Source organism: Pristis pectinata, unplaced genomic scaffold (genome assembly GCF_009764475.1).
Source record: "Pristis pectinata isolate sPriPec2 unplaced genomic scaffold, sPriPec2.1.pri scaffold_118_arrow_ctg1, whole genome shotgun sequence".
NCBI classification, from domain to species: Eukaryota; Metazoa; Chordata; class Chondrichthyes; order Rhinopristiformes; family Pristidae; genus Pristis; species Pristis pectinata.
This window is the reverse complement of record NW_026262465.1, coordinates 64599-91287: the sequence shown is the minus strand read 5'-3', so window position 1 is coordinate 91287 and position 26689 is coordinate 64599. Positions and strand designations below refer to the sequence as shown.

Below are 26689 nucleotides of genomic sequence, written 5' to 3'. Positions count from 1 at the left end.
TCTGTCCTGTCCCCTCCACCCTCCCAGAATAAAACAACCGTCCCGCACACACACTCCAGGCTGCTGGTCCTAACCCTGGGGGGGGGGGGGGGGGAGGAGAGGGGAGGGAGGAGAGGGGAGGGAGGAGAGGGGAGGGAGGAGAGGGGAGGGGAGGAGAGGGGAGGGGAGGATGGGGGAGGGGAGGGGAGGGGAGGGAGACAGCGAGGACACCCCGTCCCTACCTGCTCGTTGGTGGTGCGCCCTCGGGCAACCAGCACCACATGGAAGCCGGTGAGACCAGCCACGGGGATGAAGAATAGACCGGCCACGCACATCACTGCCATACTGCGCCTGGGAGTCAAGGATCGGAACGGAGAGAGAGAGGGGAAGACGCGCTGTCCCTCCTGCCCACCCCCTGCACGTCCCCTCCCCACACACACACGCCCTCCCACAGATGCCCCCGCCCACCCCCACCGGCAGGAGGCCGTCCCCAGGGCAGGGACACCAGGGGCAGGGGGGCAGGACTGAGGACACTGCGCTCCCTCTCCTCCCTCGATGTCAACCTTCCCCTCGATGTCAGCAAGACAACAGAGCTGGTCACTGACTTCAGAAAAGGGGGCGGTGTACATGCATCCGTCTACATCGAAGGCGCTGAGGTCGAGAGGGTCGAGAGCTTCGAGTTCCCGGGAGTGAACGTCACTGGCATCCAGTCCTGGTCCAACCACGGAGACACCACGGCCAAGAAAGCTCGCCGGTGCCTCTACTTCCTCAGGAGGCTGAAGAAATTTGGTTTGTCCCCTTTGTCTCTCACCAGCTTTTACCGATGCACCACAGAAAGCATCCTATCCGGATGTATCCCGGCTCGGGACAGCAACTGCTCTGCCCGGGACCGCAAGAAACCGCAGAGTGTTGTGGACACAACCCAGTGCGTCACGGACACCAGCCTCCCCTCCGCGGACTCTGTCTTTACCTCTCGCTGCCTTGGTGAAGCAGCCGGCATCATCAAAGACCCCACCCACCCAGGACATTCTCTCTTCTCCCCTCTCCCATCGGGTAGAAGATACAGGAGCCTGAGGGCACGGACCACCAGGCTCAAGGACAGCTTCTACCCCACTGTGATAAGACTATTGAACAGTTCCCCTACACGATGAGATGGACTCTGACCTCACGATCTACCTTGTTGTGACCTTGCACCTTATTGAACTGCAGTTTCTCTGTAGCTGCGACACTTTACTCTGTACTGTTAGTGTTTGTACCTCTCCTACCTCAATGCACCCCGTACTGCCTCAGTGCGCCCCGTACTGCCTCAGTGCGCCCCGTACTAACCCAATGAAACTGCACTGTGTAATGAATTGACCTGTACAATCGGTGTGTAAGACAAGTTTTTCACTGGACCTCGGTACAAGTGACAATGATCAACCAATTCCAACACCAATGGCCCACCAGCAGAAGACCGTCCCCGGGGCAGGACTCAGGACCCCGCGCTCTCTTTTTCTCCGGCAGGAAGCCGTCCCCGGGGCAGTGGGCGCTCAGGATACGTGACGGCGGTGTGCACGGACGACAGCCTGTCTAGGTGGTGCAGCAGGTAGAGCAGGGAGAAGGAGAAGACGCCCACGATGTGGGTGGTGAGCGAGAGCAGGAAGAGGAAGAAGTAGCGGTAGTTGCGGCGGCCGATGCAGTTGTTCACCCAGGGGCAGTGGTGGTCGAACTCCTGGATGGGGGGCGGGGGGGGAGAGAGAGGGAGAGGTGGTCAGAGCCTGCTCGCTCGCCCCCCGGACCCCTCCCCTCCCTCGGCACCCCTCCCAGGGACCCTACCTCCACACAGTTGTCGCAGACGCTGCAGTGGGAGCAGCGAGGCGGCCGGTAGAAGCGGCAGGTGGAGCACCACTTCATGCGGACCTGGATGCCCTTGATCTCCACGTTCTTGTAGAGGGGGGCTCGGAAGTCGTCGTCCTTGTCCTCGTCCTCGTCGGCTGGGGGGGGGGGGGGGGGGGAAGAGGAACAACACATTGGTGAGATCGCACCGGGGGGGGGGGGAGGGGGGAGGGAGGGGGAGGGAGGGAGGAGGGGAGGGAGGGGGTAGAGAGAGGGGGGGAGCAGGGGTAGAGAGAGGGGGGAGCAGGGGTAGAGAGGGGGGAGGGGGTAGAGAGAGGGGGGCAGGGGTAGAGAGGGGGGAGGGGGTAGAGAGAGGGGGGCAGGGGTAGAGAGGGGGGAGGGGGGTAGAGAGGGGGGGGAGGGGTAGAGAGAGAGGGGGGGTAGAGAGAGAGGGGGGAGGGGGTGGAGAGAGGGGGGCAGGGGTAGAGAGGGGGGAGGGGGTAGAGAGAGAGGGGGGGAGGGGGTAGAGAGAGAGGGGGGGAGGGGGTAGAGAGAGAGGGGGGGAGGGGGTAGAGAGAGAGGGGGGAGGGGGTAGAGAGAGAGGGGGGGAGGGGGTAGAGAGAGAGGGGGGGAGGGGGTAGAGAGAGAGGGGGGGAGGGGGTAGAGAGAGAGGGGGGGAGGGGGTAGAGAGAGAGGGGGGGAGGGGGTAGAGAGAGAGGGGGGGAGGGGGTAGAGAGAGAGGGGGGGAGGGGGTAGAGAGAGAGGGGGAAGGGGGTAGAGAGAGGGGGGAGGGGGTAGAGAGAGAGGGGGAGGGGGTAGAGAGAGAGGGGGAGGGGGTAGAGAGAGAGGGGGAGGGGGTAGAGAGAGAGGGGGAGGGGGTAGAGAGAGAGGGGAGGGGGTAGAGAGAGAGGGGGAGGGGGTAGAGAGAGAGGGGAGGGGGTAGAGAGAGAGGGGAGGGGTAGAGAGAGAGGGGAGGGGGTAGAGAGAGGGGGAGGGGGTAGAGAGAGAGGGGGAGGGGGTAGAGAGAGAGGGGGAGGGGGTAGAGAGAGAGGGGGAGGGGGTAGAGAGAGGGGGAGGGGGTAGAGAGAGGGGGAGGGGGTAGAGAGAGAGGGGGTAGAGAGAGAGGGGGTAGAGAGAGTGGGGGAGGGGGTAGAGAGAGAGGGGGAGGGGGAAGAGAGAGAGGGGGAGGGGGAAGAGAGAGAGGGGGAGGGGGAAGAGAGAGAGGGGGAGGGGGAAGAGAGAGAGGGGGAGGGGGAAGAGAGAGAGGGGGAGGGGAAGAGAGAGAGGGGGAGGGGAAGAGAGAGAGGGGGAGGGGTAGAGAGAGAGGGGGAGGGGTAGAGAGAGAGGGGGAGGGGTAGAGAGAGAGAGGGGGGAGGGTGGGAGAGAGTTGGGGGGAGGACACACACGAGGAGACAGAGATTCACCTCGTGGGAAGATGCCGGGGTCCATGAAGGTGGCCATACTGAAGTTGGCCAGCACAAAGAGGAAGATGATCACGTTGTAGACGGGGATGGCCGGTGAGAACGTCTGGCTGAGCCACGGGCACCTGAGGGAGCAGGTGGGAGTGGGGGAGTGGCGGGAGGCCACCAGCAGGGAAGGGGAGGGGAAGGGGGAGGTGAAGGGAGGAGAGGGGGGAACAAGTTAGAGCCAGTGATTCCAGCGGCGAGCCCACTCTCTGTGGTCAATGCCCCCCTGAACTGGAACACATGCACACAGAGCTTTCCATCCCATCCCCACTCCCCAGAACGGCTCAAGGTCAACTTTTCCACAGAAGTATCGAACCACAAGCGCTCGGTGCCCACGCTGGGTATAACGTGGGGGAGGGGGAACACACACTGTGGGGGTGACAGAGAGGGAGCCCCCACACTGTGTCTGACCCGTGTCCCGGGAGCGCTCGGTGCCCACACTGCGTATAACGTTTGGGGGGGGGGGGGGGAGACACTGTCGGGGTACACGGTGAACTTGAACCTTTATGTGAAGTTGAAGGACATGGCGATTGGGAATGAATGTTGCAGTAACAAAACAAGGCAGGGCGAAGCTGGCGGTGATGACAGCAGAACAGGAAACCGCTTGGTTGCAATAAACTTGTTTGCTTCCACCGCAAGGCTTTGAGACCGGCCTGGAGACCTTAGGTGCAGGATAGGACAGCCTGCTCTCTCTCCCTCTCTCCCCTCCATCCCCCCCCCAACAAGCACACTCAGAGAGAGAGAGAGAGAGAGACAGACAGACACACATGCACTCAGAGACACAGACACACTCTCAGCGACACACACACTCAGAGACACACACAGAGACATAGACACACTCAGGGACAGACAGAGACACACACACACACACACACACACACACTCAGAGACACACACACCCAGACATACTGTACACGCACTCAGAGACACACAGACACACACGCTCAGAGACACAGCACAGGAACAGGCCCTTCAGCCCACAACGTTGTGCTGAACTGATCAAGTTAATGACACCCAATCCCGTCTACCTGCACCCAGTCCACATCCATCCCCATTCTCTGCATACCGACCGAACGCCCTCTGAAACCCCTCCGTCGTATCTGCCCCCACCCCCTGCCCCGGCAGCACGTTCCAGGCACCCACCACTCCCTGTGTAAGTAAAACCTGCCCCCTCCCACATCTTCAATGCATGCCCTGTGGTATCAGACATTTCGACCGCCCTCAGATGCACGCATGCGCACAACCTGGTGTCAACCGCAAAGCCTCCGAGGACCTGCCTCCTCCTCCCCTTCCCTCCGCAGGGATCGCTCCCTTGTCCTCTTGTCTCTCCCCGCAGATCACCCTCCCTCCCGGCACTTATCCCTGAAGTGTCACACCCGTCCCGACACCATCTCTTGCCCCCCTCACCGCCACTCAAGGTCCCAGACAGTCCCTCCAGGTGAGGCAGCGCTTCACCTGTGTCCGAGGGTGTCAATGCATTGCTCTCCCTCAATGTCAACAGAACAACAGAGCTGGTCACTGACGTCAGGAGAGGGGGCGGTGCACCTGCTCCTGTCCACACCAACGGCACTGAGGTCGAGAGGGTTGAGAGCTTTGAGTTCCCGGGAGTGAACATCACCAGCAGCCTCTCCTGGTCAAATCGCATAGACGCCACGGCCAAGAAAGCTCATCGGCGCCTCTACTCCCTCAGGAGGCTAAAGAAATTCGGTTTGTCCCCTTTGAATCTCACCAACATTTACCGATGCACCATAGAAAGCATCCTATCCGGATGTATCCCGGCTCGGGACGGCAACTGCTCTGCCCGGGACCGCAAGAAACCGCAGAGTTGTGGACACGGCCCAACGCATCACGGACACCAGCCTCCCCTCCGCGGACTCTGTCTTTACCTCTCGCTGCCTCGGTGAAGCAGCCGGCATCATCAAAGACCCCACCCACCCGGGACATTCTCTCTTCTCCCCTCTCCCATCGGGTAGAAGATACAGGAGCCTGAGGGCACGGACCACCAGGCTTAAGGACTGCTTCTACCCCACGGTGATAACACTATTGAACGGTTCCCTTCTACGATGAGATGGACTCTGACCTCACGATCTACCTTGTTGTGACCTTGCACCTTATTGCACTGCACTTCCTCTGTAGCTGTGACCTGCCCACCTCCTACCCTTTATCCCACGGCCCGCTGGCACTCTCCGACCGGATGCGTCCTTTCCTCGAGCCCTTTGCCTCTTTGGCCGAATCACCTCTCAGCTTCTTGCATCTCCACGTTCCCCCCAGCCCACCCCACCTTCCCCCTTCTCACCTGTGTGTCCTCCTCTCCCCCCCAACATCCCCCTCCCAACTTTCTGCCCTCTCCCCTTCCAGTCCCAGCCTGAAACGTCGATTGTTTATTTCCCTCTGTGGATGCTGCCTGACCTGCTGAGTTCCTCTGCGCGTGTGTGTGTGTGTGTGTGTGTGTGTGTGTGTGTGTGTGTTTGAGAGAGAGAGAGAGAGAGAGAAAAGAGAGAGAGAGAGAGAGAGAGAGAGGGAGAGAGAGAGAGAAAGGGGGTGGGGGCGGAGAGAGTTGGGGGGGGAGAGAGTTGGGGGGGAGAGAGTTGGGGGGGGAGAGAGTTGGGGGGGGGGAGAGAGTTGGGGGGGGGAGAGAGTTGGGGGGGGGGAGAGAGTTGGGGGGGGGGAGAGAGTTGGGGGGGGGGAGAGAGTTGGGGGGGGGAGAGAGTTGGGGGGGGGGAGAGAGTTGGGGGGGGGGAGAGAGTTGGGGGGGGGAGAGAGTTGGGTGCGAGGGAGGGCAGGAGAGAATTCAGACAAGGCCAGGAGCTGGAAAAACCAGTTCTTCCTTGCCCGAGGGTGGGAACAGCAGAATTTTTACCCTCCCCTCCGCGTTACACAGGACGCCTTTCAGTTGCTGACTTTCCCTGCTGATGCCTGCATAGCCGCGCCCTGGTGCGGACATCCTGCCGAGGACACTGCCTTGGGGAAAACGCCAGCACCTGCCCTGTGCCCTCCCCTCGATGGTGCTGTCAGGCAGGAGGTATAGGAGCCGGCAGACCCCGCGCCCCTCTGCTCTCGCCCCCGCCCCTCCAGAGCCAGCAGGGATGGGGGGATTCCCCCCCTCGCCCTCACATCTCATCCCACACATCGTTCTCTGCCATCTCCCAACAGGACCCCAGCCGCCGAGTGCACCTTCCCCTCCCCACCCCATTGACGTCAGGAAAGGGGGCAGTGCACATGCTCCTGTCTACATCGACGGTGCTGAGGTCAAGAGGGTCAAGACCTTCAAGTTCCTTGGAGTGAACGTCACCAGCAGCCTGTCCTGGTCCAACCACGGAGACACCACGGCCAAGAAAGCTCACCAGCACCTCTACTTCCTCAGGAGGCTGAAGAAATTCGGTTTGTCCCCTTTAACTCTCAACAGCTTTTACCGATGCACCACAGAAAGCCTCCTATCCGGATGTATCCCGGCTCGGGACGGCAACTGCTCTGCCCGGGTCCGCAAGAAACCGCAGAGAGTTGTGGACACGGCCCAGCGCGTCACAGACACTAGCCTCCCCTCCGCGGACTCTGTCTTTACCTCTCGCTGCCTTGGTGAAGCAGTCGGTGTAATCAAAGACCCCACCCACCCGGGTCATTCTCTCTTCTCCCCTCTCCCATCGGGTAGAAGATACAGGAGCCTGAGGGCACGTCCCACCAGGCTCAAGGACAGCTTCTACCCCACGGTGATAAGACTATTGAACGGTTCCCTTATACAATGAGATGGACTCTGACCTCACGATCTACCTTGTTGTGACCTTGCACCTTATCGCACTGCACTTTCTCTGTAGCTGGGACACTTTACTCTGTACTGTTAGTGTTTTTACCTGTACTACATCAATGCACCCTGTACTAACCCAATGTAACTGCACTGTGCAATGAATTGACCTGTATGATCAGTATGCAAGACAAGTTTTTCACTGGACCTCGGTACAAATGACAATAATAAACCAAGACCACCCCTCTCTGCTTTCTGCAGGGACTGCTCCCTCCATCGCTCACTCCCTCCTGCCCCAGGGATACCCCACCGCCCCTGCACCGCCTCCAACCTCCTCCGCTCCCCGGGAGAGTTCCAGGTGCAAACTGGAGGAACAGCGCCTCGTTTTCCGTCTGGGAAGGTTCATGGCAGGACTCTCAGCAGTGTGGAGGAACAGAGGGATCTTGGGGTCCACGTCCGTCAATCCCTCAAGGTCGCCGCGCAGGTCGATAGGGTAGTTAAGAAGGCGTGTGGAGTGTTGGCCTTCATTAGTCGGGGGATTGAGTTCAAGAGCCGTGAGGTGATGTTGCTGCTCTGGTTAGACCGCACTTGGGGTACTGTGTTCAGTTCTGGTCGCCTCATTATAGGAAGGATGTGGAAGCTTTAGAGAGGATGCAGAGGAGATTTACCTGGATTGGAGAGCACGTCTCACGAGGGTAGGTTGAGTGAGCTGGGGCTTTTCTCTTTGGAGAGGAGGAGGATGAGAGGTGACATGATAGAGGTGTACAAGAGGCATAGATCGAGTGGACAGTCAGAGACTTTATCCCAGGGCGACAATGGCTAACACAAGGGGACATAATTTTAAGGTGGAAGGTATAAGGGGGTAAGTCTTTTTTTTACACAGAGAGTGGTGGGTGCGTGGAACGCACTGCCGGCAGAGGTTGTGGGGGCAGATACATGAGGGACATTTACGAGACTCTTAGACACATGAATGATAGAGAAATAGGGGGCTATGTGGGAGGGAAGGGTTAGATAGATCTTAGAGCAGGATAAAATGTCAGCACAACATTGTGGGCCGAAGGGCCTGTACCGTGCTGTAGTGTTCGATGTTCTAATGGTGTGAACATTGAAATCTCCCACTTTAGGTAATCCACACACACTACACACCATATTTCTTCTCTTCTTCCCTTTCCTCACCCCCCCACTTTCCCCCCTCTCTCCTTCCCTATGACCCATTCCCTGGTGGATCTGCTCCCCCCTGGCACCTGACCATGACCATCACCATCTCTTACCTGCATCGACCTATCACCAACTCTGTCCCACCCCACCTCCCCTCTTTTGTTCACCTATCACTGCTCTGGTCTTCCCTCCTATATATCAGGCTCTCTCTTTTTCCTATCTTCAGCCCCGAGACGTTGACCACCTGCTTTTCTCCACGGATGCTGCCTGGCCTGCTCAGTGTTTCCCATCTTAGACCGTACGAGTTCGTCTCTCGCTCTCCACCTTTGCTGATTTTGCACAGCAGCAAGTTGTGCAAAACTCGCGTTAATTTAAGTTTATATCAACTTGCATTTGTCCTCGTTTCGTGCTGTGCTGCGAGCTAATTTTAATGGCATTTACACCCCGTGCATGTTTGACTACGGCCAAGAAAGCTCACCAGCGCCTCTACTCCCTCAGGAGGCTGAAGAAATTCGGTTTGTCCCCTTTGACTCTCACCAACTTTTACCCATGCACCACAGAAAGCATCCTATCTGGATGTATCATGGCTTGGGACGGCAACTGCTCTGCCCAGGACCACAAGAAACCGCAGAGAGTTGTGGACACAGCCCAGTGCATCACGAAGACCAGCCTCCCCTCTTTACCTCTCGCTGCCTTGGTGAAGCAGCCGGCATAATCACCCCACCCACCCAGGTCATTCTCTCTTCTCCCCTCTTCCATCAGGTAGAAGATACAGGAGCCTGAGGGCACATCCCACCAGGCTCAAGGACAGCTTCTACCCCACTGTGATAAGACTATTGAACAGTTCCCTTATACGATGAGATGGACTCTGACCTCACGATCTACCTTGTTGTGACCTTGCACCTTATTGCACTGCACTTTCTTTGCAGCTGTGACACTTTACTCTGTACTGTTAGTGTTTTTACCTGTACTGCCTCAATGCGCCCTGTACTATCTCAATGCACTCTGTACTACCTCATTGTAATTGCATTGTGTAATGAATTGACCTGTACGATCGGTATGCAATACAATTTCAGGATCAGCCCAGAAGCGGTTGGAGGAGCGGGTCCCTAACAGGTAGGGGCTGAGTATTTACAAGTCGTGCTTATTGGTTAATTAGAGTGAGTACTTGAAGTAATTGAGAGGGACAAGTATCAGGAGGGGTAACTAAGAGGAGCGGCCAGTGCGTGACTGGCTCAGGGTAGGAGTGGATCCTTGAGGCTTCGGCGAGCAGAGGCTGAGGAAGAGCTAGCACCCTAAGAGGTAAGGCCGGTAAGTTCCTTTAAGTTAATTGAAGTTGGATTGGGTAATGAAGGCAGCAGCTAGGGCAGTTGTGTGCTCCGTATGCAGTATGTGGGAAGTCAGGGACAGCACGCTTGTCCCTGACCACACCTGTAAAAGGTGCATCCAGCTGCAGCTCCTGGCAAACGGTGTTAGGGAGCTGGAGCTGGATGAACTTCGGATCATTTGGGAGGCAGAGGCAGACATAGATAGCAGTTTCAGGGAGATAGTTACACCTAAAAGTCAGGAGGCAGGTAGCTGGGTGACTGTTAGGAAAGGGAAGGGGATTAGACAGAAGGAGCAGAGCACCCCTGTGGCTGTTCCCATCAACAATAAGTATACCGTTCTGGATACTGCTGGTGGGGACGACCTACCAGGGACAAGTTGTAGTGGTCAAGTCTCTGGCACCGAGGTGGGACCCTTATCTCAGATAGGAGGGAGGGTAAAGAGGAGAGCAGTAGTGATAGGGGATTCAATAGTTAGGGGGACAGATAGGAGGTTCTGTGGGAGAGATCAAGAATCCCGGATGGTCTGTTGCCTCCCTGGTGCCAGGGTCCGTGATATCTCAGATCGAGTTCTCTATATTCTCAGGAGGGAGGGTGAGCAGCCAGATGTGGTGGTCCACGTACGGACCAATGACGTGGATAGGAAAAGGGAGGAGGTCCTGCAAAGAGAGTTTAAAGAACTAGGTGCAAAGTTGAAGGACAGGACCTCCAAGGTTGCAATCTCAAGATTGCTACCTGTGCCTCGTGCTAGTGAGGCTAGAAATAGGAGGATCATGCAGCTAAATACGTGGCTAAGGAGTTGGTGCAGGAGGGAGGGCTTCATGTTTCTAGACAATTGGGATTTGTTCCAGAGAAGGTGGGATCTGTTCCAACGGGACGGTTTGCACCTGAACCGGAGAGGGACTAGCATACTTGCGGGTGGGTTTGCTAGTGCTACTCCTGTGGGATTAAACTAGATTTGCAGGGGGAGGGGAACCAGAGTGTTAGAGCAGATAGTGAGGAGGAAAATGATCATGCGAGGACTGCAGGTATAGACAGAAATCAAAGGATGTACATGATAGTAATGTTCTCAGGTGCATCTATCTCAATGCAAGGAGTATTGTAGGTAAAGGCAGATGAGTTTAGGGTGTGGATTGGCACGTGGGATTACGACATTATTGCTACTACTGAGACTGGTTGCAGGAGGGGCAGGACTGGCAGCTTAGTGTTCCGGAGTACCGTTGTTTCAGACATGATAGAGGGGGAGGGATGAAAGGGGGAGGAGTGGCATTACTGGTCAGGGAACAGATCACAGCTGTGCGTAGACAGGACAGCCTGGAGGGCTCGTCTACAGAGGCCATATGGGTGGAGCTGAGGAACAGGAAAGGTGTGGCCACACTGATAGGGTTGTATTATAGACCACCCAATAGTCAGAGAGAATTGGAAGAACAAATTTGTAGAGAGAGAGTTGACCGATGTAAGAAACAGAAAGTTGTGATAGTAGGGGATTTTAACTTTCCACATATTGACTGGGACTCCCACACTGTGAAAAGGGTTGGATGGCTTGGAATTTGTCAAATGTGTTCAGGAAAGTTTTCTAAATCAATACATAGAGGTACCAACGAGAGAGAATGCATTACTTGATCTCCTATTAGGGAACCAGGCAGGTCAGGTGACAGAAGTATGTGTAGGTGAGCATTTTGGGTCCAGTGACCATAAAGCAATTAGTTTCAAGATAATTATGGATAAGGACAGGTCTAGTCCGCGAGTGGAGGTTCTAAATTGGAGAGAAAGGCCAATTTTGTGGAAATGAGAAAGGATCTAGGAAGAGTGGATTGGGATAAGTTATTTTCTGGCAAGCATGTGCTCAGTAAATGGAAAGCCTTCAAAGACGAAATTTTGAGAGTGCAGAGTTTGTATGTTCCTGTTAGGATTAAAGGCAAAGGTAACAAGCATAGGGAACCTTGGTTTTCAAGGGATATTGGTGAGCTGGTTAAGAAAAAGAGAGAGGTGTATAGCAGGTATAGGCAACTAGGAACGGATGAGTATAGGAAATGTAAGAAAATACTAAAAAAGGAAAGCAGGAAGGCAAAAAGACATGAGGCTGCTTTGGCAGATAATGTGAAGGTAAACCCGAAGGGTTTCTACAGGTATATTAAGAGCAAAAGGACAGTAAGAAACAGAATTGGTCCCCTAGAAGATCAGAGTGGTCGTCTATGTGTGGAGCCTCAGGAGATGGGGGAGATCTTAAACAGTTTTTTTGCATCAGTATTTACTCAGGAAACTGGCATCGTGGATATGGAAGGAAGGGAAACAAGCAGTAGAGTCATGGAACATATAGAGATTAAAGAGGAGGAGGTGCTTGCTGCTTTACAGCGAATAAAGGTAGATAAATCCCCCGGGCCTGACAAGATATTTCCTCGGACCTTAAGAGAGACTAGTGTAGAAATTGCAGGGGCCCTGGCAGATATATTTAAAATGTCCTTAGCCACGGGTGCAGTGCCAGAGGACTGGAGGGTAGATCATGGTTTTCCGTTGTTTAAGAAAGGCTCGAAGAGTAAACCAGGTAATTACAGGCCAGTGAGCCTGACATCAGTAGTGACTGAATTATTGGAAGGTGTTCTGAGAGATAGGACATATAAGTATTTGGACAGCCAAGGGCTGATTAAGGGTAGTCAGCATGGCTTTGTGCATGGTAGATCGTGTTTAACGAATCTTGTGGAGTTTTTTGAGGAGGTCGCTAAGAAAGCAGATGAAGGAAAGGCTGTGGATGTTGTCTACATGGACTTTAGTAAGGCCTTTGACAAGGTCCCACATGGGAGATTAGTTCAGAAGGTTCAGTCAATGGGTATCCATGGAAAGGTTGTAAACTGGATTCGAAATTGTCTGAGTGGGAGAAGACAGAAAGTGGTTGTGGACGGTTGTTTCTCAGATTGGAGGCCTGTGACTAGTGGTGTGCCTCAGGGATCTGTGTCGGGGCCATTGCCGTTTGTTGTATATATCAATGATCTAGACGATAATGTGGTAAATTGGATCAGCTAAGATTGGAGGCGTTGTGGACAGCGAGGAAGGCTTTCAAAGCTTGCAGAGGGATCTGGACCAGATGGAAAAATGGTCTAGAAAATGGCAGATGGAATTTAATGCAGACAAGTGTGAGATGTTGCATTTTGGAAGGACAAATCAAGGGAGGACACACACAGTAAATGGTCGGTCACTGAGGAGTGCGGAGGAACAGAGGGATCTGGGAGTTCAGATACATAATTCCCTGAAAGTGGCGTCACAGGTAGACAGGGTGTAAAGAAGGCTTTTGCCATCCTGGCATTCATAAATCAAAGCACTGAGTACAGGAGTTGGGATGTTATGGTGAGGTTGTATGTCATTGGTGAGGCCGAGTTTGGAGTATTGTGTGCAGTTCTGGTCACCGAGCTACAGGAAGGATGTCAGTAAGATTGAAAGAGTGCAGAGAAGATTTACTAGAATGTTGCCGGGTCTTCAGGAGTTGAGTTACAGGGAAGGATTGAACAGGTTAAGACTTTATTCCTGGGAGCGGAGAAGAACGAGGGGAGATTTGATAAGGTTTACAAAATGATGAGGGGCATAGACAGAGTTAATGTGAGTAGGCTCTTTCCACCTAGATTAGGAGAGATAAGTACATGACATGGCTTTAGGGTGAAAGGGGAAAGGTTTATGGGGGAACTTCACTCAGAGTGGAGGGAGTGTGGAACGGGCTGCCATCTGATGTGGGAAATGCAGGCTCACTCTTAAGAGTAAATTGGATAGATACATGGACGAGAGAGGTCTGGAGGGGTATGGGCTGGGTGCAGGTCAATGGGACTAGCAGAATAATGTTTCGGCACAGACTAGAAGGGCCGAATGGCCTTTCTGTGCTGTAGTGTTCTATGGTTCTAAGTTTTTCACTGTACCTTGGTACAAGTGACAATAATAAACCAATACCAATAAATTTGAACCTACACATCAACGCTACCTCTTTTGCACTATTTATTTCTGTAATCTTTCTGTCTCTGCCCTGTACTGCGACAACAAATTTCACGAGGCTTGTCAGTGACTATCCCTCTTGTCACCACTAAACACCCCCTCCAAACCTCTCCCTTCTCCTTCCACTGACTGACGTAGAACAGTGGAGCCCAGGAACAGGTCTACCGTGTCTGTGCCTACCACGACGCCAATCTCAATTAATCCTGTTTCCCTGCGCACTGTCCCCCTCCCTCCATCCCCGGCACATCCCTATGTCTGTCTAACCCCCTCCATCGTATCTGCCCCCACCCCCTCCCCCGGCAGCACATTCCAGGCACCCACCACTCTCTGTGTATAAAATACCTGCCCCTGTACATCTCCTTCGAAACTTCCCCTCCCCCTGGCATAAAACCTCTGCCCTCGTAATACTTGCCATCTCCACCCTGACGTTCAAAGATTTGGGTGAATGCACACAGTCTTTTGCCCCCCATGGGTCACGGGAATCGAGAACTAGAGGGCATAGGTTTAAGGTGAGAGGAGGTGGGGGGGGGGGAGAAGAGATTTAATAGGGGACCCGAGGGGCAACTTTTCTTTTTGCACAGAGGGTGGTCCGTGTGTGGAATGAGCTGCCAGAGGCAGGTACGTTAACAACTTCTAAAAGGCAGTCGGACAGGTACAGCGATGAGAAAGGTGCAGAGGGATAAGGGCCAAACGCGGGCAAGTGGGACCGGCTTGGATGGGAATACGGGTCAGCACAGAGTGTCGCTTTATTACCAGGTCTCCCCTTGGCCTCCGCCACTCCGGAGAGAATGATCCGAGTCCATCTCTTATAGCTCGTGCCCTCTAATCCGGGCGGTGTTCCCGGTGAACCTCTCCCGCACCTTCTCTGAAGCCACCCCCCGGACCCTCCCTGTAACGGGAGAGGCCAGAATGGCACTCTAAACGTGGTCTGACTCAGCTGACAAAACTCTCTGTCTCTGCCCCTCTCTCTCCCTCCGTGTCTCTCTCCCCCCCTCTGTGTCTGTCTGTCTGTCTCTCTCTCTCCCTCCCTCTATGTGTCTCTCTCTCTCTGGGGCAGGAATTTAGATGCCCCTCAGAAATTGGGTCTGTCGCCCAGCCGCAGGGAGGGGGTGATTCAGCTGGGGAGAGGGGCGGGAAAGATTCCCAGAGACGCTGCCGGGATTAGAGGGCGCGAGCTATAAGGAGAGGCCGGACAGACTCGGGTTGTTTTCTCGAGAGCAGCAGAGGCCAAGGGGGAGAACTGAAAGGAGTGTATACAAGGAGGCGTCAATAGAGTGGATGGTCTGTGTGTCCTGGGGAGGGAATCTCAAAGCTGCGCAATGTGGTTAACAGGGATGAGTTGGGCCGAAGGGCCTGTTAATCACAGCTCTGTGACGCTTGTTTGGAAACAAAGGGGGAGGCAGGCATGGAACAGGCTGGGGAACAGGCACAGAGGTGCAGCAGACCATCGCCGCTTCAACACCAGAAAAGCAGGAAGAGTGTGTATTGTGGAGCAGGGCGTTATGTGAGACTTCCCCTCCGCCAGAGAGGCACACCCTGCGGCATTCCTCCTTACTGTGTGTGGGGAGGGAGGGGGAGGGGGGAGAGAGTGAGAGACAGAGAGAGTGAGAGAGAGAGAGAGAATGGAGACAGAGAGAGAGAATGGAGACAGAGAGAGAGAATGGAGACAGAGAGAGAGAGAGAGACAGAGAGAGAGAGAGAGACAGAGAGAGAGAGAGAGACAGACAGACAGGGACAGAAGAGACAGAGAGATTATGAGGGCGTCTGCAAACCCCGGTGACCCCTCGCTGACCTTGGGCCTGTCAGTCAGTCAGCCTGCACCCCCCTCCCCTCCCCACATGACACGTCCCACGTCACGGCCCTCCCTCCCGACAAGTGAGCCAGGAATTAGCGGCCTGTAATCTGCTCCTCCGGCAACTGCAGGTGTGAATAAATCCCCAAGAAGTAGGGCAGCATCTGTGCGGCTAATTGGGAGTGATCCCCAATCAGTCTGGGCTGGCAGTGGAAGCAGCCGAGAGCGAGGGGGTGGGGGCAGGTTTGTCGGGAAGCACCAGGGCAGGATGTCTCCACCCCGTCCCGGCCGCAGGTGAGGTGTGCAGCGGACAGACGGAGTGCAATGGGCATCCTACTCCCAGTTACTCTCCTCCCTTGAACTTCCCACCCATTGCTTTAAAGCCGTGCCCTCTTGTATTGAGCATCAGTGTCCTGGGAAAGAGGCGCTGGCTGTCCACTCTATCTATTCCTCTTAATATTTTGTCCACCTCTATCGTGTCTCCTCTCATCCTCCTTCTCTCCAAAGAGTAAAGCCCGAGCTCCCTCAGACTCTCCTCATAATCCATTCTCTCCAAACCAGGCACATCCTGGTAAATCTCCTCTGCACCCTTTCCAATGCTTCCACATCCTTCCTATAATGAGGCGACCAGAACTGGACACAGTACTCTAGGTGTGGTCTAACCAGAGCTTTGTAGAGCTGCATCATTACCTCACGGCTCTTAAACTCGATCCCACAACTTATGAAAGCTAACGTCCCATAAGCTTTCATAAGCTAACTACCCTATCCACCTGTGAGGCAACTTTCAGGGATCTGTGGATATGGACCCCCAGATCCCTCTGCTCCTCCACACTACCCAGAATCCTGCCATTGACTTTGTACTCTGCCTTGGAGTTTGTCCTTCCAAAGTGCACCACCTCACACTTCTCCGGATTGAACTCCATCTGCCACTTCTCCGGATTAAACTCCATCTGCCACTTCTCAGCCCAGCTCTGCATCCTATCGATGTCCCTCTGTAATCTTTGACAGTCCTCCACACTGTCTACAACACCGCTGACCTTTGTGTTGTCTGCAAACTTGCCAACCCACCCTTCTACCCCCTCATCCAAGTCATTAATAAAAATCACGATAAAAGTGAAATACAATGTTGGAAAGTGTCTGGTCATGCACTTTGGTAGAAGAAATAAATGGGCAGATGATTATTTAAATGGGGAGAAAATTCAAAATTCAGAGATGCAAAGGGACTTGGGAGTCCTCGTGCAGGATACCCTAGAAGTTAACCTCCAGGTTGAGTTGGTGGTGAAGAAGGCGAATACAATGTCGGCATTAATTTCTAGAGGAATAGAATATAACAGCAAGGATGTGATGTTGAGGCTCTATAAGGCATTGGTAAGACCACACGGAGTACTGTGTGCAGTTTTGGGCTCCTTATTTAAGAAAGGAGGTGCTGACGTTGGAGAGGGTTCAGAGAAGATTCACTAGAATGATTCCAGGAATGAGAGGGTTAACATATGAGGAACGTTTGATGGCTCTTGGGCTGTACTCCTTGGAGTTCACAGAAGAACGAGGGGGGACCTCACAGAAACATTTCCAATGTTAAAACGCCTGGACAGAGTAGATGTGGCAAAGCTGTTTCCCATGATAGGGGAGTCTAGTACAAGAGGGCATGACTTGAAGGGCACCCATTCAGAACAGAGATGCAGAGAAATTTCTTTAGCCAGAGGGCAGTGAACCTGTGGAATTTGTTGCCACGATTGGCTGTGGAGGCAAAGTCATCGGGTGTATTTAAGGCAGAGATTGATAGGTATCTGAGTAGCCAGGGCATCAAGGGTTATAGTGAGAAGGCGGGGGAGTGGGGCTAAATGGGAGAATGGATCAGCTCATGATAGAATGGCGGAGCAAACTCGATGGGCATGGCCGACTTCTGCTCCTTTGACTTATGGTACTACCTCGGTGTTACCCGCGTCTCGGAACTACATCACACGCCGTACCGCTGCCGCAAAGCAACAGATTGACAGCACACACGCCAGCGAGAACATTTGCGATCTGTCTGGGCGGCAAGGCAAGACGCTCCCACTGTACCTCGGTACGTGTGACATGTACCAATTTACAGTTGCACGTGGGTAAGGAAAGGGTTCGAGGTCTACGAGATCAGCAGACGTAAGGATTGTGGCCTCCGAGAGCCATCCATACTGATACCTGTATCCCAACACTTGGTCCGGAACTGTCACCCCCGGCGTCAGGCAGGGAAAGGTTTCCCAATCCCCACCCTAACCGCGTCCCTCGGAGTTCCACACACCCCCTCGGACTCCAGGGAGGACAGACCCAGCCCGCCCAGTTCGAGACAGGTGGATGGGATGCTTCTCCCTTCCAGTTGAGGTGCAGAATGCAAGGGGCCAGCAGGAACCGCATCCCAGGGAGGATCCGGAGGCGATGACCACGACCACTTACAGGAAAATTGCACCTTTTAAACTAGTGGGGAAGTTGAAGATGCTTCGTCTGGGGAGACTTAATCGGGGTGATGTAGAGGGAGCCCCCACACTGTGTCTGACCCGTGTCCCGGGAGCACTCGGTGCCCACACTGGGTATAATGTGTGGGGGTGGGGGGGGGGGGGGAACACACACTGTGGGGGTGATGTAGAGGGAGCCCCCACACTGTCCAACCCAGAATGCACTCATCTCTGGAACAAGGAGCAGCCTAGAATGGAAATCATTTTGTTCTCAGAGGAATGAAGTCCCTAACTTCAGAAGCTCAAAACAACAGCAAACACGACCAACAGGAGCACAGATTAAACACGGCAGTCGAGCACTTTGTTCTGTATTGATCTGCGTTCCACTCCCGAAGGCAGGGTATTGCTGGGTTTACAAGGTGTGGCTCACACTGGGAGGTGTGGACACCAGAACCAGCATGGTTCCAGTCTCTGTACCTGCAGCAGGAGTTACTGAGCACAGTTCTGGTCTCTGTGTACCCAACACCGGGAGTTTTACCTCTCCCCGTCTCCGTCACCCCCTCCCTCCCCTACACCCCTCCCCGTCTCCGTCACCCCCTCCCTCCTCTACACCCCTCCCCGTCTCCGTCACCCCCTTCCTCCCCTACACCCCCTCTCCGTCCCCGTCACCCCCTCCCTCCCCTACACCCCCTCTCCGTCCCCGTCACCCCCTCCCTCCCCTACACCCCCTCTCCGTCCCCGTCACCCCCTCCCTCCCCTACACCCCCTCTCCGTCCCCGTCACCCCCTCCCTCCCCTACACCCCCTCTCCGTCCCCGTCACCCCCTCCCTCCCCTACACCCCCTCTCCGTCCCCGTCACCCCCTCCCTCCCCTACACCCCCTCTCCGTCCCTGACAGCCCCACCCTCCCCACGCCCCCTCCCCATCTCCGTCACCCCCTCCCCGTCTCCGTCACTCCCTCCCCGTCTCCGTCACTCCCTCCCCGTCTCTTCAACCCAATCTCTGTGACCAGCAGCCTCAGCACTACCTCACCCGCCAACCTGCCAACGGGACCCCTCGTGGGCTAAAAGAGGGGTACCAGCAGGATCCGCCCCCCCCCCCCCCCCCCCCCACCGCCACTCTCGCACTCCCTCTGCCAACGGAGCACTGTTGCTCTGCTCCGAATGACAATCTGCTGGGGGAGCTCAGTGTCCACAGGAGGGCAGGAACCACTGACGTTTCGGCTCGAGACCCCGTCTCTGCATTCTACCTTACCGTCTACACTTCCATTGCCTCGGGGAAAGCAGCCGGCATAATCAGAGACCCCACCCACCCCTGGGACATTCTCGGGCAGGAGCTACAGAAACCTGACAGCACATACCCCCAATGTTCAAGGACGGCTTCTATCCCGTTGTTACAATAGAGCGTCGAACATTACGGCACAGTACAGGCCCTTCGGCCCACGATGTTGTGCTGACATTGCATCCTGCTCTAAGGTCTATCTAACCCTTCCCTCCCACATCGCCCCCTATTTTTCTATCATTCATGTGTCTAAGAGTCTCTTAAATGTCCCTGATGTATCTGCCCCCACAACCTCTGCCGGCAGTGTGTTCCATGCACCCACCGCTCCCTGTGTAAAAAAAACTTACCCCTGACACCCCCCTTATACCTTTCTCCAATCACCTTAAAATTATGTCACCTCGTGTTAGCCATTGAACTATAAGATGGACTCTTGACCTCAGGATCTACCTGGTCGTGGCCCTTGCACCTTATTGTCTGCCTGCACTGCACTTTCTCTGTCGCTGGGACACCCTGCGTTCTGTTATTGTTTTCCCCGTACGACCTCGATGCACTGTGTAATGGATTGATCCGTACGGACAGGATGCAAGACAAGTTTTTCACTGGACCTCGGTCTATTGAATGGTCCCCTCATACGACAAGATGGACTCTCACCCTCAGGATCTATCTGGTCGTGGCTCTTGCACCTTATTGTCTGCCTGCCCCGCACTCTCTCTGTCGCTGGGACACTCTGCCTTGCAGTGTGGACGCAGCCCAGCGCGTCACGGACACCAGCCTCCCCTCCGCGGACTCTGTCTTTACCTCTCGCTGCCTTGGTGAAACAGCCAGCATAATCAAAGACCCCACCCACCCAGGACATTCTCTCTTCTCCCCTCTTCCATCGGGTAGAAGATACAGGAGCCTGAGGGCACGGACCACCAGGCTCAAGGACAGCTTCTACCCCATGGTGATAAGACTATTGAACGGTTCCCTTATACGATTAGATGGACTCTGACCTCAGGTTCTACCCTGTTGTGACCTTGCACCTTATTGAACTGCACTTTCTCTGTAGCTGTGACACTTTGTACTGTTAGTGTTTTTACCTGTACTACATCAATGCACTCTGTACTGCCTCAATGCACCCTGTACTAACTCAATGTGTCCTGTACTAACCCAATGCGCCCTGTACTACCTCAATGTGTCCTGTACTAACCCAATGCGCCCTGTACTACCTCAATGTAACTGCACTGTGTAATGAATTGACCTGTACGATCGGGATGCTAGACAAGTTTTTCACTGGACCTCGGTACAAGTGACAATAACAAACCAATACCAATTCTGTTATTGTTTTACCCTGTATGACTTTGACACACTGTGCAATGAATTGATCTGTACGGACGGCATGCAAGACAGTTTTTTTTTACTGGACCGTGGTATATTGAACGGTCCCCCTGGTACGATAAGATGGACTCCTGACCTCAGGATCTACCTGGTCATGGCCCTTGCACCTTATTGTCCGCCCACACTGCACTTTCTTTGTAGCTGTGACACTTTATTCTGTTACAATTTCCCTCTCGTACTGCTGCGACGCACTTGCAGTCCACCCGGACGGCCCGCAAGATGGAAGCATTTTGCCGTGTCTCGGTCCCAATAAGCCTACGCTCTGCCACGCCATGCAGCACCCCCCCCCCACCCACCCCACCCCCAAGAGACGGAGGAAGGGAGCCCAGGTGTACTCACGGGAAGACGAAGAAGAGCGAGGTGGAGCCCACGAGGAAGGTGACGGCCGCCGACACCGGGATGTACTTGCTGGGTTTGAAGTTGCCCTCCGTTCCCGATGGCATATTGCTGTGACTGTGGGCTCCCTCAGCAGCATAGCAGGGTCACCGGGGCAGGGGTTTTGGTGGGGTGAGGGGGGGAGAGGGAGGGTGGGTTGGTCCTGTGTGTGCGAGGGGCAAGGGTGGGTTGGGAGGGAGAGAGGAGGGGGCAGGGAGGGGACCTGGCGTCAACTTGTGAAACCCGGACTGCCTCAGGGTGGAGGGGAGGGAGGGGGAGGGGGAGAGGGAGAGAGAGAGAGCGAGAGAGAGCAAAAGGAGATAGCAAGAGGATTCTTATCTGGGACCAGGGATCGGCTGTCCGGGATAGGACAGGGAGGCCGAAGACAGACCCAGGAGTCTAAACTCTAAGGTGGGTGGGGGGGGGGGGATTAACGACCACCTGCAGGGAGGGGCCTGGGGAACAAGGAGGAGGAGCTCAAGTGTTGCTCAACGATCGACTGCCACGCCAGAAGTCGAACTTGCCCTGGCTCCGGGTTACACAGCTCTGAAGTGCATACGATACACTGCTATTTACATCAGTAGCTCGGACCCAGATCAGGAGGCGGCGGGGAGGGGTGTGTTGCGGGAATTAACTTGGAACGAGTGGAATGAGGGCTTTTTTGTCCCCCTGGGAGGGTAAGGGAGGAGGAGGGGGTAAAATCGACAAGGGGAAGCAGAGCCCTGGGCTTCAATAGGTGGAGGAAGGTCAGCGAGGCGAGGACTCCCGAAAGAGAAAGATTTTCCAGCCGGCGTTTCTCAATCGCCGCTTTATAAATCCTCTCGGTGGTCCGCAAAGAGCGATCCAGGGATCCCGGCACGGCAGCAACAGAGGGGTCTCTCACACCTGGCCTGCTCGTCGCAGTACAGTAATCCACAAGCTGTCTAGTTCCTCCCGAGGAGCCTTTTCCCAACGTTCCGGGCTGGCGGGGGTCGAACAGGAGAGCGGAAAAAGAGAGACCGGGATTCTCCAGGGAGGCGAGGGGGGGCTTCTTGAGGCCGATCAGCCAACATCCATCGAGAGGGGGAGGAGGTCCCCTTTTACGATGCTCCCGAGGTCCTCCTCCCTCCTCCTCCGCAGGGGCAGACCTCCGAGCTCGGGGGGGCCGGGCGGGTGCTGAGACGTCTTCTTCCTCCGCCGCCTCGTTCCCCCCCCCCTCGCGCGCCCCCTCTCCCGCCCAACCGCCGGGGGAGGCAAACACCGAGCGGCGGGGAAGGGAGTCCTCTCTGTCGATTCCTGGCGGCAGTAGGAGCAGGATCTGTCTGTCCCGTGTCCTTCTCCTTCGTTCTCCGATGGGGGGTGGGGGGGGCAACGGTCTTGCCTCTTCCAAACCAACCGAGGGGGGGCGGGGGGGGTTGAGGGGTGGGGGGGGTGGGGGAGGGAGAAAGACAACCGTCGGGACCTCTTCCTCTACATCGGGGGGAGACGCCGTCTAATTCGGAGCGGCTATCTCTCTCTGCTGTGCTTTCTCTTCTTCCTGTCGATGGATCCATCGGGAAAAGGGGGGAAAAATGGATTTTCAGTATCCCGGTAAGTGAGAGGAGGAAACCACTGACCACACCCCCTCCCCCCCCCAACACATTTCCTCCCCACAAGTTCTTTTCCTTCTGTGCTTCAGCGTGTTACTCTGATTTTAAGTTCCCACTCCTGCTTGCAGCAAAGTCACACAGTGCCACAGATTGATTCAGTAAAGACGCGTTTATTAGCAGCTTACCACCAGGGAGAGGTCTCGTCAACACTCGTTGAGAGCCGTTATCCAAGGTCCCTCCCTCAAGGTTGCCACGCAGGTCGACAGGGTTGTTAAGAAGGCGTGTGGTGCGCTGGCCTTCATTAGTCGGGGGATTGAGTTCAAGAGCCGCGAGGTGATGTTGCAGCTCTGGTTAGACCGCACTTGGGGTATTGTGTTCAGTTCTGGTCGCCTCATTGTAGGAAGGATGTGGAAGTTTTAGAGACAGGGGAGGTTCACCGGGATGCTGCCTGGATTGGAGAGCACGTCTTATGAGGATAGGTTGAGCAAGCTGGGGCTTTTCTCTTTGGAGAGGAGGAGGATGAGAGGTGACTTGATAGAGGTGTACAAGAGGCACAGATCGAGTGGACAGTCAGAGACTTTTCCCCAGGGCAAAAATGGCTAACACGAGGGGACATAATTTTAAGGTGATTGGAGGAAGGTAAAAAGGGGATGTCAGAAGTAACTTGTTTTTGTACACAGAGAGTGGTGGGTGCTTGGAACGCACTGCTGGCAGAGGTGGTGGGGGAAGATACATTAGGGACATTTAAGAGAGTCTTAGATAGACACAAGTGATAGAGAAATGGGGGGGGGCGATGTGGGAGGGAAGGGTTAGATAGAACTTAGAGCAGGATAAAATGTCGGCACAACATTGTGGGCCGAAGGGCCTGTACTGTCCTGTAATGTTCTATGTCTCCGCAATACAAAGGAGCAGACAGTAATTTATACAGACACTGTCACGCACACTTAATGAATGTGGCTCCAAGAGTTTCGACCAGGCTCCTGAGATTCAAAGACGGACATCGCACTCATTGATCAGTATAATTGATTTACAATCAAGAGATTCAAAGACAGGTATCACCCTCATTGTTTAGGACAAACCTCACACTTACTGTTTGATACAACCATTACCCTTATTGTTTAGTATAATTGGCTTGCAATCAAGCTCTGGACACAGTAATTACCACCGAGTCCTGAGTCAGGGGTTTGCTTGTGTGGTATTTTTTCATTAGTTATATGTACAGTCACAATTTCTTAACCCTTTACTTCCTCAGGCGCACTAAACGATTCAGACTTCCGACGCAGGAGGGTCAGAGGCTTTTGATAACGACTTCAGACCCGTGTTACCAGCCCCGATTGAGTGCCCCCCCCCCCCACGTCTACACCTGACAGACAACTGAGATTATCGTCTCTTTTTTCAGATTAATTATTGCTGGCTGTCACCCGGAAGCGCAGCGGTCAGCGTGACGCTATTACAGCGCTGGTGACCCGGGTTCAATTCCGGCCGCTGTCTGCGAGGAGTTTATACGTCCCCCCCCCCACCCGTCTGCGTGGGTTTCCTCTGGGTGCTCCAGTTTCCTCCCACGTTCCAAAGACAGACAGGTTAGGGAGTTGCGGGCATGCTATGTTGGCGCCGGAAGTGTGACGACACTCGTGGGCTGCCCCCAGAACACTCCACACAAAAGATGGATTTCACTCTGTGTTTCAATGTACACGTGACTAATAAAGATACCTTACCAACTACTTACAGTTGAATCGTACCTTTTTCAGATTGTTGCTGGGGTATTAATCTGTCCGATTTGAGATTTTACGTACTATTCCCCCCGCCCCCCCCAACTGTTATGTCGCTCGAGGCTGCGGGAGGTTTCTGTGCAGTGCCCTTGCCCCCGACTTACTGGCTTCGTGGCAAGGGCTCCCTTGCCACCACCTACTCAGGAGCAATAAGGGAGGAGCTGCGAGCGACTGCAATGCAAAATGAGGATCGCCGGACCCCGGCTTCTCAGGAGTTGGGACTGGTCACCTCTGGAGGTGAATGACAGAACACAAAGACGTTCTTAATTTGACCTGTACCAACAGCAAGTGAAATGAGGCAGGGACTAAACCTTACCTCTGACATCGCCCCACCCATCCACGCATCGGAACAGGACCCGTCAGCCAACCGTGCCTGTCTGTGCCTAACTCCGCACTCCTCTTTGGTGCCCTGCATGCTCTTTAAGATGCCTCTCAGATGTCTGTCTGTCTAAACAGGCACTGATTAACTACCCGATCCACACCTCTATCACGTCACCCCTCAGCCTCCCTCGCCCAAGGGAGAAACAGTCCCAGCTCATCCAGTCTCTCACAGAACACTACAGCACGGTACAGGCCCTTCGGCCCACGATGTTGTGCCGACATTTTATCCTGCTCTGAGATCTATCTAACCCTTCCCTCCCACACACCCCTCCATTTCTCTATCATTCACGTGGCTACCTAAGAGTCTCTTAAATGTCCCTGATGTATCTGCCCCCACAACCTCTGCCGGCAGTACGTTCCACACACCAACCACTCTCTGTGTAAAAAAACTTACCCCTGACATCCCCTTTATACCTTCCTCCAATCACCTTAAAATTATGTCCCCTCGTGTTAGCCATTGTCGCACTGGGAAGAAGTCCCTGACTGTCCACTCGATCTATGCCTCTTGTACACCTCTATCAAGTCACTGCTCATCCTCCTTCTCTCCAAAGAGAAAAGCCCCAGCTCACTCAACCTATCCTCATGAGACGTGCTCTCCAATCCAGGCAGCATCCTGGTAAATCTCCTCTGCGCCCTCTCTAAAGCTTGCACGTCCTTCCTATAATGAGGCGACCAGAACTGAACACAATACTCCAAGTGCGGCCTAACCACAGCTGCAACATCACCTCGCGGCTCTTGAACTCAATACCCCGACTAATGAAGGCCAGCACACCATACGCCTTCTTAACAACCCTACTGACCTGCGCAGCAACCTTGAGGGATTGATGGATGTGGACCCCAAGATCCCTCTGTTCCTCCACACTGCTAAGAGTCCTGCCATTAACCTTGTCTTCAAATTCGATCTCCCAAAGTGTATCACTTCACACTTTTCCAGGTTGAACTCCATCTGCCACTCCTCAGCCGAGCTCTGCATCCTATCAATGTCCCGTTGTAACCTGCAGCAACCTTCTACACCATCCACAACACCACCAACCTCGGTATCATCAGCAAACTTACTAATCCACCCTTCCACATCCTCATCCAGGTCACTTATATATAAAAAGAAATCACAAAGAGCAGGGGTCCCAGAACAGATCCCTGCGGAACACCACTGGTCACCCACCTCCAGGCAGAATACGCTCCATCTACCACCACCCTCTGTCTTCTATGGGCGAGCCAATTCTGAATCCACACAGCCAAGTTTCCCTGGACCCCAGGCCTCCTGACTTTCTGAATGAGCCTTCCACGAGGAACCTTATCAAACGCCTTACTAAAATCCATGTCCACCACATCCACTGCTCGACCTTCATCAACGTGCTTTGTCACATCCTCAAAGAATTCAATCAGGCTCTTTGTAACTCAAGCCCTTCAATACAGGTAACAGCACCCTTGTGAGACAACAAACAATCTGCTGGAGGAATTCAGCAGGTCGAGCAGCATCTGTTTGGGGGGGGGGGGGCAATTCCTTTTCCTCGTAGACAGCGAGGTGCAAGGGCCCCCAATGAGGGACAGTGTGAGATTAAGAGATTATCGTACAAGAGGTCTGTTCTTTTAAACGCTGTAATTGAACCTGCCTCTTACCGCTTCCTCTGGCAGCTCGTTCCATGCACCCACCGCTCTCTGTGCGGGAAAAACCTGCCCCTTTAAATCTTTTCCCTCTCTCCTTAAACCTGTGCCCTCTAGTTTTAGACTCCCCTTACTGTGGGGAAAAGAGATGGTGACCGTCCACCTTATCTCCGCCCCCTCGTGAGTTTCTAAACCTCCGTCATTGAATTTGGGAGCCGGGAGGTAATGTTGCAGCTGTATAGAACCCTGGTCAGACCCCACTTGGAGTACTGTGCTCAGTTCTGGTCGCCTCATTACAGGAAGGATGCAGGAGCCATAGAAAGGGTGCAGAGGAGATTTACAAGGATGTTGACTGGATTGGGGAGCATGCCTTATGAGAACAGGTGGAGGGAACTTGGCCTTTTCTCCTTGGAGCGACAGAGGATGAGGGGGGACCTGATAGAGGTGTATAAGATGATGAGAGGCATTGATTGTGTGGATAGTCAGATGCTTTTCCCCAGGGCTGAAATGGTGACCACAAGAGGACACAGGTTTAAGGTGCTGGGGAGTAGGTACAGAGATGTCATGGGTAAGTTTTTTTACTCAGAGAGTGGTGAGTGTGTGGAACGGGCTGCCGGAAACGGTGGTGGAGGTTGATACGATAGGGTCTTTCAAGA

General features: G+C 54.4%; 1 protein-coding gene across 1 annotated transcript in view; it reads right to left on the bottom strand.

Moving 5' to 3' along the window:
• LOC127567114 (palmitoyltransferase ZDHHC5-like) overlaps window positions 1-20817 on the bottom strand; it is a 29049-nt gene extending 8232 nt beyond the window's left edge. The window contains exons 1-5 of the mRNA XM_052009799.1: window positions 20675-20817; window positions 3219-3340; window positions 1795-1952; window positions 1518-1690; window positions 222-324 (exon numbers count right to left, since the gene is read on the bottom strand). Coding sequence (XP_051865759.1) covers window positions 222-324; window positions 1518-1690; window positions 1795-1952; window positions 3219-3340; window positions 20675-20778 — 660 coding nt within the window. The 5' untranslated portion in view covers window positions 20779-20817. The remainder of the gene's footprint in view (window positions 1-221; window positions 325-1517; window positions 1691-1794; window positions 1953-3218; window positions 3341-20674) is intronic.
• Window positions 20818-26689: the final 5872 nt, after the last annotated feature.